This window comes from Lepidochelys olivacea, assembly GCF_965140295.1.
Source record: "Lepidochelys olivacea isolate rLepOli2 genome assembly, chromosome: 7".
NCBI classification, from domain to species: domain Eukaryota; kingdom Metazoa; phylum Chordata; order Testudines; family Cheloniidae; genus Lepidochelys; species Lepidochelys olivacea.
This window is the reverse complement of record NC_140417.1, coordinates 121015671-121029115: the sequence shown is the minus strand read 5'-3', so window position 1 is coordinate 121029115 and position 13445 is coordinate 121015671. Positions and strand designations below refer to the sequence as shown.

The window sequence follows — 13445 nt, the reverse complement described above, 5'->3', positions numbered from 1 at the left end:
TTTGGTGCAGTAAAAGGAAAAGTGTAAGAGAGAGAGAGAGAGAGAGTGTGTGGGTGTGTGTGTATGTGAGTGTGAGTGTGAGCCAGTTCCCAGCGAACCCAATTCAGACATTCCCAGGCTGACAGAATTTAGACACATTGCATGCTTTTACATATTGCCCTAGGATTAAAGGGCTCTCAGCACAGCCAAATAACTACATTACATGCACTTTGACTGATCTAAGCAGCGGCTAATGCAACTAGTAATTTGTGAATATATAATTTCTCCAAAACAGTAGGATTTAGTGCAGAAGGGCCAATCACTACCACTGCTATACAATGAAAATCGCATGGAAAAGCTGCAGTTCAACAAACCAGCTACAATTCGCAGCCATTCCATCACCCTCCTCTGGCAGGAACCAAACCCACAGCAAAAGGATGCTGTCAGAACAACAAAGATTAATTACAATCTGTACAGACAAAGAGATGGGTGGAGGAATACAACAGACAAGCAAACTGACTGGAGACAGGTTTCAGAGTAACAGCCATGTTAGTCTGTATCAGCAAAAAGAAAAGGAGTACTTGTGGCACTTTAGAGACTAACAAATGTATTTGGGCATAAGCCTTCATGAGCTAGAACCCACTTCATCAGATGCATGGAGTGGAAAATACTGGAGCAGGTATAAATACATGAAAAGATGGAAGTTGGCTTACCAAGTGCGAGGTCAGTCTAACGAGATAATTCAGTTAACAGTAGGATACCAAGGGAGGAAAAATAACTTTTGTAGTTGTAATGAGGGTGGCCCATTTCAAACAAAAAGAAAAGGAGGACTTGTGATGTCACAAGTCCTCCTTTTCTTTTTGCGAATACAGACTAACACGGCCGCTACTCTGAAACCATTTCAAACAGTTGACAAGAAGGTATGAGTAACAGTAGGAGGAAATTAGTATGGAGGAAATTAGGTTTAGGTTTTGTAATGACCCAACCACTCCCAGTCTTTATACTGGAGTGGCAATAGGGGTTTTTTTCTGTCTGTAAATTGAAATAAATAATTCTTATCCCCATTTCACAGATGGGTAAACTGAGGCACAAGGTGATTATGTGACTTGCTTGAGATCAAACAGCATGTCAGTGGCAGAGTCAGGAATTTATTGGTATTATTATTTTTTACAGTATTCAAATGCAGGCGAGCACAAACTACAAGCAGATAACTACTGTCCCTTCCCCAAACTAATGTTAGACGTGATACGATGAGATAACAAATAGAAGCGAGAACATGGATGAAGAACAATAATGGTACTGCAAGAAAAACACAGTAATGAGGAGTCCTGACCTGCAGTCTTTGCCTCTAACCACTAAAGAAAACTCCTTCCCAAATCTGTAAATAGAACTCAGGAGCCCTGACTCTTAATTCCCTGCTCTAGCCACTAGAAAATATTCCATAACACCAGCAGGCAGTAATCATCAGCAGTCCTGCTTCCCAGCCCCCTACCTCCCAGAATAGAGCCTAGACTCACACATACCCCCACTCTGACTACTAGAGGACAGTACTCTCCCTTCTAGAGCTGAAAACGGAATCCAAGATCCCTGACTCCCATTCCCACGTTCTAGCCACTAAAGAATATTTCTTAATTCTAGCCCAGGTGCTACAGCAGGTGATTCACATAAATGCAATCTACCCATCCACTTCAGCCTTAATCATCATCATCTACTCTGCGTATTCTGCTGTCACTAGTAATAAAATGGCTAGGTGTGACCCAGTGAGTCAGTCTCTTACAAAGCCTTTTTCTACTGGACAGTGACCTAGAAAAGGGGTCCCCTTATTCTTTGCACCTGAAATCATATAGTTATTGGAGGAAGGCACAACCACATTATTCATAGTTTTGGGTACTTACATCCAGGAGTATTTGTGCTGTCATGTGCTCCATTCTTTCTTATAGGGCCTGATTTGGAGACGTGCCAAGGACCCTCAAACTACAGACAGGAGCTTAGGGCACTCAACACCATGCAGAAAGAAGCACTCTGCACCACACATGAACAGGCCCATAATAAGCAAAGGGAATCATGATGCCCTTGTAAAAGCGGGTTTTAAATACAAGCCTCTCTCGTGCCTGCTTTTTAATTAGGACAGTTTATAGCCAGGTATTTGTTTCAATAACCAGCAGCTTTGGCTGTAGAAATACCATGTGTATTCTAATTACAGCAGCTAGTTTATTTAACAGAGTTTGACGTTGTTTGACATTTAGCGGAGTCACTCTTCAGAGCAGCTTGTTCCCTTACAAAGCTTCGGCACTGGTAAATCAAAGAACAGATCAGCAGGAGCTAAAAAAGGAGGAGGGGGCGAACTGACATTAAAAGCAGAACGGATATAGCAGCTCCTTGTTTAACAAACTACGGCAGAAGCATCTTCGAGTCTGGCAGCATCTCCATATGGGACACCAAGTCAGAACGAGTTTGTTTTCCTGATCTTATTTTTTTCGCTCTTAGGGAAATACAGCAATACCCTACCCTAGAGTTCTTGAAGGGTGGAAAGGTTAATGCTGTCGTATGATGGATGGGGTGGTCTCTACTCCTCTGTAAGGGTCACCCGTCAATACCTCACCACCACCACCACGGAATGGAGGCAAATTTTGGGAATCAGTGAAGTGCCTATCTAGAATTCTCTGAGGGCAAAGCACAATAAATTGGTCAATGCCTGTTGAATTACAGGATGAACAATTCACCAGCAGAGACAGATGTTAACATCTGTGCCAACTCAGTGCATGAACAATAATAATTCTCCCGTATAGAGCATTTTTCATCTGCAGATCCCACAGCACAGTAGGAGGGGAAGGTAAGCATGATTGACCACATTTTACCGCTGGGGGACTGGAAGCCTGGAGATATAATGTGACATTCCCAGCAAGTCAGTGGCACAGCTGGGGACAGAACCCCGATCCCTGACTCTGCAGCGCTGTGCTCTAACCAGAAAGCAACACCGCCTCCATCTGGCTGCAAAAGGTCTGTAGGAAAGAGATCTGTTTCGCGAGGAAAGCCGATGCTTCCTTGAACACACTGCAGCTTTTCAGAAGGTCTGTGGAGGGTGCTGTCAGGCTGTGACTCTGGCGGCGTTCACGGCACATGCATTTGCACTGTGCTATTTCAAGGCCCTGAAAACCAACTGCAGCAGCTGCTCTGCCTCAAATTGCATCAGTGCCTGCAATGTGTTCCTAGATGGGCCGTACCCTCCCACTACGACCCTGATTTAACTTCACTTTATCACCCCTCAGGGAAGACATGGGATCCCATTTTTATAGCTAAAGGCAGAGTTAACCTTTTAATGGCCTAACCGCCCCTTTTGTGAAATTCAATGCAGCCAGCCAAACTTCAGACCGACAGCCAAAGCCATCTAGTCAAACAATAGAAAGCTGGTCTTGAATGTGCGCTTCAACAGCGAACTGTGGCCCGGACCTTGTCTTCTGGGTGCCATCCTGATCGTTCCCCTGTGACCTTGGTTGGAAGTGGTTGTATGAAAGTACGTGAAATTACGCTAAGGAGAGGTTCAGAGTAGCAGCCATGTCAGTCTGTATCCACAAAAAGAAAAGGAGTACTTGTGGTACCTTAGAGACTAACAAATCTATTTGAGCACAAGCTTTCGTGAGCTACAGCTCACTTCATGCCCCTTACTCTTTCACTGAGCTGTAGAAGTGATAGTGTGTCAGGGCAAAGGGATATTTACTGGCCAGTATCTCAAATTCTCATGCACGTAACCTTTTGTCCATTTCCTTCATCTCTTAGTGGGGAGTGGAAACCATTATTATTTCTTCTTTGTTAAGGAGCAAGGGTGCACTAAGGACTACATGAGACAAAGAAAGATAAGGTCCGTTAGCCCAGAGAGTTTATGAACTATGAGCTAGATTCTGTTCTTGAGACTCAGGCAGAATAGTTCTCAACTTCACTAAGAGTCCCGCTAGGGTGACCACCTTTTCAAAATGCAAAAATGGGACAGCTGCAGGAGTCCCGCCCCCTGCTCCTCCTCTTCCCCCTGAGGCCCTGCCCCCTAGCCAGGCCGGAGCTGGGCTGCGGCGAGAGCTGCCCAGGGAGCCTGGGCCACTATGGGGAGTCCCAGACCCACCACCTGCCCTGGGCAGGGGGCCAGAGTGCACAAGAGCATCCCTTGGCCCGTGTCCCTGCATGTTGTATACGCTTTACCACACTGGATTCACCCTGATCCTAGTGCTGTAAACCATCCTCACCCTATGGCTTTCCTTGGTTCAGGCTCTCTCGCATCACATAGAATCGGTGTTCCCCACATTCACACCACCATAGCCCCTGACTAGTCCTTCAGAAAGAAAGAATATGGGATTTAGACTTCTTGTATTTTATTCCTTAAGGGCCAGAAAAGGTACTGGTTAAAAATGGTGCCTTCTTACCAAAGAACTCAGCTCCCTGTGCCTATTCCGGATAGCATTGGTTTGCTTTACCAGCTAATATAAGCTTTTTCTTCTTTCTTCACCCGCAGTCACTGCCTATTCCACTATGGGAGAGGGAGGTGGATCCTATCCTGGATTCTGTATCATCACCAGAATTGTCAACTAAGTTCCCCTTTATTACCTTTGATGATCAGAGTTGGCCAGTGCACAGCTGGACTTTCAGATCTACTTAGTCTGCTTGGAACATCTCTAAATATAGGACTTCAGTGACATTGTCCGGTGGGCCTTACTATTAGAAAATGCTTGGTAATGTCTAGTATAATTTTTTTCTTAAATCATTACAAACTTGTTATGTTCATTCTCTTTTCCCTCCATAAAATATTCCCTTATCTAGTATTTACAGATAGTCAACGCATCCCCTTCCCTGTAGCAGCTTGTGATGGGAAAGAGGCCATCTGTAATGAATATAAAGAGCTTTCTTTATTGAGGCTGCTGGACACAAACAGACGCTGTGGTTCACGCTGACTCTCAGCGTGGCTAACGCAGCCTGTGATTCATTAGTGTCACCATAAGCTGTGTGCCAACATCCTAGCCTGGACTCAGCGGTCGAGGAATGGATTGCTGACTCCTTACATTGCCCTGTTCAAGTCCATCATCAAGGCATTACCTGGTAGAAAAGGGATGATCCTCTGCTTGGGGTCTTTCTGACCTCCTTCAATGGGGAATTTATCCAGAAGCTGCATCTGCAACAGAAACAGAAATACATTTAGAGGGTACATAGGGCCACTCTGTCCTTCCTCCTCCCAGTCTCCTCTAACTGCAGGGATTATTTCTCGGCACGTCTGTGGTTTTACAGAGGCTTGATAAATCAGAGAAATGGCTGGAATGAGTGACAGTGTCCGAGTGAGACTGTATCAAAGTACAGTCACTCCCATAAACGGAGGGTAGGCTCCTGTGTGCACATTGGGACAGGGCCCAGGCAAATATCTGAAGCTGGCCTTTCTGCAGTTCTAAAATTAGGTATTCATCCTTCACTACAAAACAAATGCCTTGTCTCCAATCCCGTTCGGCTCCCTGATTGGTGAGGATGAAGGCTCCATCTGCCCTCTTGGACAGACCACCCACCTGGTTAGAACTGCTGCTCAGAAATAAGCGCAGAGGTTACTTTAATAAAAAACTGAATCTGTCTTCTTGTTGGCAGAACTATTCCCACTGGGTTTGTTCCCTTGACAGAGCACTCCTGCTTTCCCAGGGATGGATACACTGGGCAGAGGAGTTTCCAGCCCTTCTGGAAATGTCTTCCACTTCACTGTAATCCCTGTGACAACACCCCCGTGTGAGAGAGCAGGAGAGAAACAACTGTAGGGAAGGTGAATGCAGAGAATCAGCAATGCCCTGCTCGCAGACACAGGCAAAAAGATACTACAAAGGGGGACAAGCACAGACTGTATACAAGGAAATATGATGCAAATGCACACAGGGGGACGTTCACCCCTGAGCACATGGCCTGTGGACCCCTGAAGTCTCACTTATGACCTACTGGCTCTGAACAGAGATTAATTTCACCCATAGAGAGCATTTACAGCAAACTGAGACATTAAACCAGCAGATCCTCAACTCATCCGTGTTGTTATTATTAATCATGCTTATTACAGTAGTGCCTGAGGACCAACCGAGGGCTCCATTGTACACGGTGCTGTACAAACAGTCCCTGAGCCAAAGCACTTGAAGGCACTAAATCTGCACCATATGGAGCAGATTGCAGTCACCTCCCGCCACCTTCACTATAAAAGCACAGCCGTAGAGACTACACGTTGCAGCGCTGCAGCTTTCCAGTGGCTTTCCACTCAGATTGAGATAAAGCTATAAATGCTGGGACCTGTGGTCTCCAGGTAATATACATCCATTTTAATGATGGGGATTGGGTTCATGACTGACTCCGAGGGGAGAGCACCAAGCAACAGTCCTTGCAGCACTTCACTGTTCCATGGAGAACCCCCAGGAACAGTCTTCCACACTGACTAACCTAGACCCAATCCAGGACTACACGAGATCTGACAAAGGAGGAAGGTTGCATTAAATTTTCTGAAAGTCCCATGCCTACCATCTGGTGCGTCCTCAACTTTAACTCAGACTGTGATGATGTCAGAATACATACACTAAGCTATCGTCTTTTCAATCTTCTCCCAGATTTGGGGCTCACAAAGAAACCCCCATTGGGTCCCCCATTCAACACAACCCCCCTAAAAGCTTGGGCTAGGGGAAATACCTTGCAAATCTTGTATGACTCTCTCATTTCACCCGAGCTGAATCTACTATCATACAAAAAGAAAAGGAGTATTTGTGGCACCTTAGAGACTAACCAATATATTTGAGCATAAGCTTTCGTGAGCTACAGCTCACTTCATCGGATGCATACTGTGGAAAGTACAGAAGACGTTTTCATACACACAAACCATGAAAATACAGACTAACATGGCTGTTACTCTGAATACTATCATACAGATCAACACAAATATTTATAGTGGCAGTGACAGCTAGACTCAGGGGATCTAATTTGCACTTAGATATAAAAAGGATACATTTCCAACCAGCTAGGGTGTGGGAGCCAGTACCATTTGCAACCTGAACAGATTTCCTTTTTTAAAAAATCCCAAAAGCTTTGCAAACACAGCAAAAAAAAAAAAGTTTTTTTTTGTTTTTTTTAAACACAGATCCCCTCTCTTCTTCTACTTCACAGAACATCTTCAGCATTCTAAGCACATGGCACAGCAAGAGTAGAAGGAACATCTGTGCAGGAGAAAAAAAATAAAAGATCCTACATTTCCCCAAGGGAGCCAACCTTGTGAATAAATAGTTTGTGGCTTTAGGGATTGTTAGAAAACTTGCTTTTCTACCAATGGAAAAGGATTTTTTTTGTTGAAAATTTTGTTTTCTCTTAGGTAGAAGTCAGGGTGCCTGGGGTTGGACATGAGTAGAAGTTTCGTTTTTTGGGGGGAAGGGGGAAGGCAGCAGGAAAAGCCACTGTATAACTTACAGTTTTGCTGTCACTACACTTTTAACCAGGAAGATTATTCTCATTTTACTCCAGAGTGACTGACTCAAGCTGGAGCTGATACAAATTCCCGGGGTTATTCTTGGAGTTAAATAAGCTTGGCTAATGCAGGCCTTTTTAACCACATCAAGAGGGTCACAAAGTGTATAATTTAGCGCTGTTTATCTAAAGGGCAGATATCAGCAAAATAGCTGGAGAGTCTGGCTAAACTTTCCTCATCAACATTTTCCTCCCAAACTCTTGCTTCCGCCAGGAGAGCTCTTTCTAACAAAGATGTGACTGGACAGGGACGGATTTACACACAAGTATGGCAGTCGGCTGCTGGGGGCTCTGCGCTTTTGGTGCGTGTTGCAAACATACCCCAGCCACTTGAAGGGAAAAGAGAAGTAACTAATGGTCAACCCATTGCTCTCATTCACGCATGAGGAAGCACACATGGTAAGGCTTCTGTGCTGCTAAAGATTAATGAGATGGTGGGAAACCAACAATGCAATGGTAGAAACTAAGAGAGCATTTATGATCACTGCACTGCTGGAAACTCATTCAGGACATTATAAAAAAGGAGATTACTCACCTGTAACAGGAGGTTCTTCGAGATGTGTGGTCCCTATCTGTATGCCACTGAGAGTTTACGCATGTGCACCATGCATCCAGAGCTGGAGAATTTGAAAGTAGTAGTATCCATTGGTCCATGCATGTGCCCTTGCTTCGCCCCATGGTTTTGTCCCAGGCAATAAAGGATGGGGCGGACCGACCACGCTTTCAGTGACTTCTCCACTGCAAAACGAACAGATCTGCAGCAGAGGCTAAGGAAGGCAGGACTACACACATCTCCAAAAACCTCCAGTTACACATAAGTAACCACTTCTTCAAGTGATGGTCCCTATTATATTCCGCTGAGGGTTATTAACAATTCAGAGGAGGGTGCAAGGAAGAGTATGGAATGGTTGAATGAAGAAACAAAGCATCCAGCGCAACATCCTGCACCAAGGCGTAACGTGCAGCAAAGGCATGTACCGAACTCTACTTGGCTGCCCTACATGTGCCCGGAAGCAGTACATTGTGAAGTGTGGCCGTAGTGGATGCATGTGCTCTTGTGGAATGGGCTCTCACTCCAAGGAATGGAGGCAGCCCTGACCAGCGATAGAAGAGTGTCATGCACCCTGAAATCCACTAGGAAATCCTTTGTGTGGAGATTGCCTACTCCTTAACCCTCTCAGTTATAAGATAAACAATCAAGGGGACTTCCTGGTTGGTCTTCTCCTGTGCAAGGCCCTGCAGACATCAAGGGAGTGAAAGCACCACTCTTCCGCTGAGGCATGCGGCTTCGGAAAGAAAGCAAGTAAGAGTATGGGTTGGTTGAGATGAAAGCGGGATACAACCTTTGATAGAAACTTGGGATGAAGATGCAGGGAGACTTTGTCCTTCTGGAACGTAGTGAAGGGGAGGTCCACCATAATGGCCCACAGTTAACCTACTCTACTCGCAGAAGTAATAGCCATTAGGAAGGCGATCTTCATGGAAAGGAGGAACAGTGAGCATGAAGCCAGTGGCTCAAAGTGCACTTTTGTTAATGCCGAGAGAACGAGATTGACATCCCATTGGGGAGCAATAGGTTGTTAGGGGCATCCCATTGGGGAGCAAAAGTCCTGAGGAGACCTTTCCAAAACCTAGTAGTTAATCGATGTGTAAATATGTAGCGCCCTTCCATGGGCTGGGGATGCCTTGTCTTTATGGACAGGAGATAGTCCAAAAGAAGGGGAATGTCCACTTCCTCAGGGGCAAACCCCTTCTACTGTGCCCAGGAGGCAAAGCATTTCCACTTGGCCTAATAGGAACACCTCATGGACTCTTTCCTGCTACTCGAAAGCATGTCCTGTACTGCCGATGAACATTCCCTTTCTAGAGAAGATGCCCATCCAAATACTAAGCTCTGAGGTGAAGCATCTGTGGGTTGGGATGTCTGATTCTGCTGTTGTGTTGTGTGAGCAGCCCCGAGAAAGAGGGAAGGGCAATCGGATGAACAGGCAAACATGCGGAGGTTAGGAAACTAAAATTGGAGGGGCCAAAACAGGACTATCAGGATGACGATGACTCTCTCCCATCTGATCCTGTGGGGGACTCATGGAAGGAGAGGAAGGGGGGGAAGGTGTAGCTGATCTGGTCCGATCAGTGGAGGATGACGGCATCACCTTGAGAGTGGATCCCGATACTCCTCCTTGAGCAGTATGTACTTTATTTGTTGTTGACATGAGAGGCAAAAGAGATTCCTGGTCAGAGTCCCCCATTGACTGAAAATATCATTGACTACGGTGTCGTGAAGTTCCCATGCATGATCGGCCATGAATTTCCTGCTGAGAGAGTCTGCAATCACATTCTGAATCCCCAGAAGATAGGCTGCCGACAACAGGATCTTGTGGACAATGCACCAGTCCTACAGATGGACTACTTCCTCACAGAGCGCAGTCGACCTTGTGACCCTTTGTTTGTTGATGTAATAAATGGTGGTGATGTTGTTGGACATGATGAAAACATGTTGGGAGAGAATGGATGGGAGAAATACTCAACACTCTCCATACCGTCTGAAGCTCTAGAATGTTGATGTGCATTCTGGATTCTCGAGGAGTCCAAGTCCCTTGCATCATGTGCTTGGTCACATGGGCACCCCATCTGGCAAGCGATATGTCCGTGATGATCGTTCTGTCCGGGGAGGATGGGAGGAAAGGTATCCTGGCACACACTTGCCTCAGGTCCATCCACCACTGGAGGAAGGAGAGCACTGCAAAGGGATTGTCAGCAGAAGGTCCATGGTATGTCGCATGGGTGAATTGACTCTCTGGAGCCATATCTGTAAAGAGCGAAGGCGGTGAGATACGTGCAGGCCACGATGTGGCGAAGCAGGGATAGGCAAGTCCTTACCAGAGGAGGAGGACTGTTGGCTACTCAGGTGATGAGTTCCTGCAGAGTCTGGAACCTGTCCCTAAAGTAGGTATTCCCATGCTAAGACTGTGTCAATGGAGGCCCCTAAGTAGTCCAGGGACTTCCTCAGTCCATAGTATGGGATTAACCCCTTCCAGCCCAGCATGGGACGGGTATTCCCTGTCACACCTTCCCAAACAGGACAGGAGAAGGCTGGGCTCTCTGACTTAAGAAGCATCTCCTGGAGGTTTCCATGAGGCCGCAGTCGGATCCAGACCAGGGAAACCCCCCCGTACATCGGCCTGAGACAGCCAGGAGTGTGCCTCCGGCTTCAGAGATCACGCCCGGCTCTGCCAGCACAGCCACTACTGACCTGTGCTGGGGCCTACTAGGGAAACAAAGCAGCATGCACGTCGGCATAGCAGCAAGTCTACCTCCAAACTGAAGAAGGATGATGCCCCTTCCACGAATTCCAGCCACGGGGAGACAGAGCATTCCAAGACGCACAGATAGGAGAAGAACCCACGCAGAACGGCAGATCTGCCAGTAGTGGGTACTGAGTCACGCACGCCCTTAATGTCGGCTTCCCTTAAGGCAAGGAAACCACCGGTTCCAGAACAGGCCTCTGCTCCGGTTCCGGCTATGGAGTGCATACCACTTAACAGCAGGGAGACGGGCGACAGCACCTAAGCCACATGAACTCTCCGCCCTAGGGGAACTAAGATCTCCACGCTTTCCTCTACGCCTGACGAGGTACCATCTCCAACGCAGGACTTACCTCAGGCGAATCACGTTTCACCTCATCCCCCTGTGGTCATACGGTTCCACCAGTTCCACGGTACTGCCACTGTAGCCAGGAACTGAGTTTCTCTCTTTGGCGGATTCCGATTGAGCACAAGGACAGGACCACCCATTCCCTACTGCCGCTATGGGTACCCTAAGGGACCACAAGCTTCTTGGCATCACTGTCCTCTTCCCCAGCAGGGAAGCCACTGGTATCCCATTCTATGGGGCCCTCCACAGCACCTGTCAGATCTGTCCTGGATGAAACATGGGCTTCTCCCAAGTAGTACAGGCAGGGTTGGCACTCATTGCTGATCAAGAAGGACTGTGGGCAGGACGCGCAGATCTTGAACCTTGGCGTCCTCTGCATAGTCCAGTACTACGCGTGGGTATTTGAGGGGGAGTAGTCAGAAAACAAAGTCCCCCAAAGTCTTAATTCTTCTAAAAACTACTAGTGAAGCTAAACTATGTAAAAAATACCTGTAAAAGACAAGAAAAAACTAACTATGTACAATTCTAAACCTCTCCCCCCACCCCGCACAGTGCTTCAGAGAGGAGAGTAGCTGTGACTTGGACCATGTGGTAATGAGGAGGAGTTGGAGGCGAGCTCAGTCTGCCCCATCCTTTATCGCCTCAGATGAAACCATAAGGCGAAGCAAGGGCGAGCACACAGACCAACGGACACTACTAATTTCAAATTCTCTGGCTCCTGACACAAGGAACGCATGTGTAAACCCTCAGTGGAATACAATAGGTACCATCACTCAAAGAAGAACTTGGCAGCTCGGCCCATCTCTAACAAAAATGAAACCAAATATGGAACTATACAAAGAAACAAAGGATAGATTCTAATACACTGAGCTCAGGGCTGCAAGCCAGGAACTTCTAGTTCCAGTCAGAGCACGCTGCCCCTGAACTAATTAGTGTCCATAAACAAATAAATCCCTCTGTTTCTCAGGTTCGCCATCTGTAGAATGGGGATAGTAGTGCTTGATTCTCTAGCTTTCAAGGGGGGTTGTGGCTTAATTAAATGTCTGCAGAGAGTTTTGAAGTTGAGAATTACTAGGCCCATAGCAAGTGTTCTCATACTATAGGAAATTATTATTCTTACATATTTAAACATGGCAGATGCAAAAATACTTCACCTGGAGTCTCTCCCTTGAACAATACACATTGCTATTTTCCTTCAAAATGGGTGAGCTTCACAAATGTCCTCTTGTTCTCGTTAATGCAATTTAATTTTGCAACAAGTCACACTGTGTCAGAAAGTACATTAGTGGGAGCAAAGACAATGTCATAAGGACACAGGGTGAGAGAAAGAGGAGAGTGGAGACTGGAAGAGACAAAAGGTTGGCATTAAGTCTGTAACCACTTGTAGACAGCATGGAACAGGTGAGTCTGAGCTGTATTTTTTGGAAAACGATCAGGAATCAATCAGTGAGGTGTCCTAGGCTGGAGTAGCTCATAGTCACATCATTTGATTAGCATTAGCAATGACTGGGTCTGCACCTAGAGCACTGATTATGATCCCACTGCTGCACCTCCAGCTATGACCAATAAGACATGCAAAGAGAAGTCTGTGAGCGTGACATCTGGGTGGGGGATCCGTTTGGAAACAGGGAGTGTATGTGGAAAATGGGAAATGAGCACATGGAATCATGCTGAACAAACACAAGCAACTTCTGCCTTTTGATATAACAGATGTAGGGCCACAAATAATTCACCACCAAAACCACCCACTCCAGGCTTCACCTCTCCGACTTATTTTGAGTGCCCAGATGGACTTCCTATACAAGCACTGCTCATCAGCATTGTGGTTTACACTGAGCAATCTCAGCCTTGCAGCTGGCTAAACGGTATTTAGAAGGACAGCCTACGAACATTGTGGTCCAGATTATGAACCTGCGATTCACACTGGCAAGCAGAAACTCATAAAAATAATCCCATTAAAATCAATGGCATTACTCATGTGCGTAATTACTAGCCAGTGTGAGTCAGGGGTTCATAATCTGGACCAATACATGCATGTGGATACATTTTAGTCCTTGCTACACTTGTGCAACCAGAATGAAGACAACCAATTTGCATGGGTGGTACGGCGGATAAGAGTTGCACGTGTTATCCTGCTATTGGGTGTTTTTCCTTAAAGCCCCAGATCCTGGAGGCAAGTGACTGTGTGAGAATCTGAGCTTTCTTTTAAAAAAGAAAAAGTTTCTAGCCCTCATGGTTGCAGAAAAAAGCTGGGAAACATGACCCAGGTGCACCCCAAAAGGTTCATAAACCAGGAGGCTAATAAA

General features: G+C 46.3%; 1 protein-coding gene across 4 annotated transcripts in view; it reads right to left on the bottom strand.

Annotated features, from left to right (window-relative positions):
* Positions 1-13445, bottom strand: part of SH3PXD2A (SH3 and PX domains 2A) — a 383399-nt gene that overhangs the window by 264501 nt on the left and 105453 nt on the right. For all 4 annotated transcript variants that reach the window (XM_084634157.1, XM_084634156.1, XM_084634159.1 and 1 more), the window contains one exon: positions 5059-5134. In XM_084634157.1, the coding sequence (XP_084490283.1) occupies positions 5059-5134 (76 nt within the window). The remainder of the gene's footprint in view (positions 1-5058; positions 5135-13445) is intronic.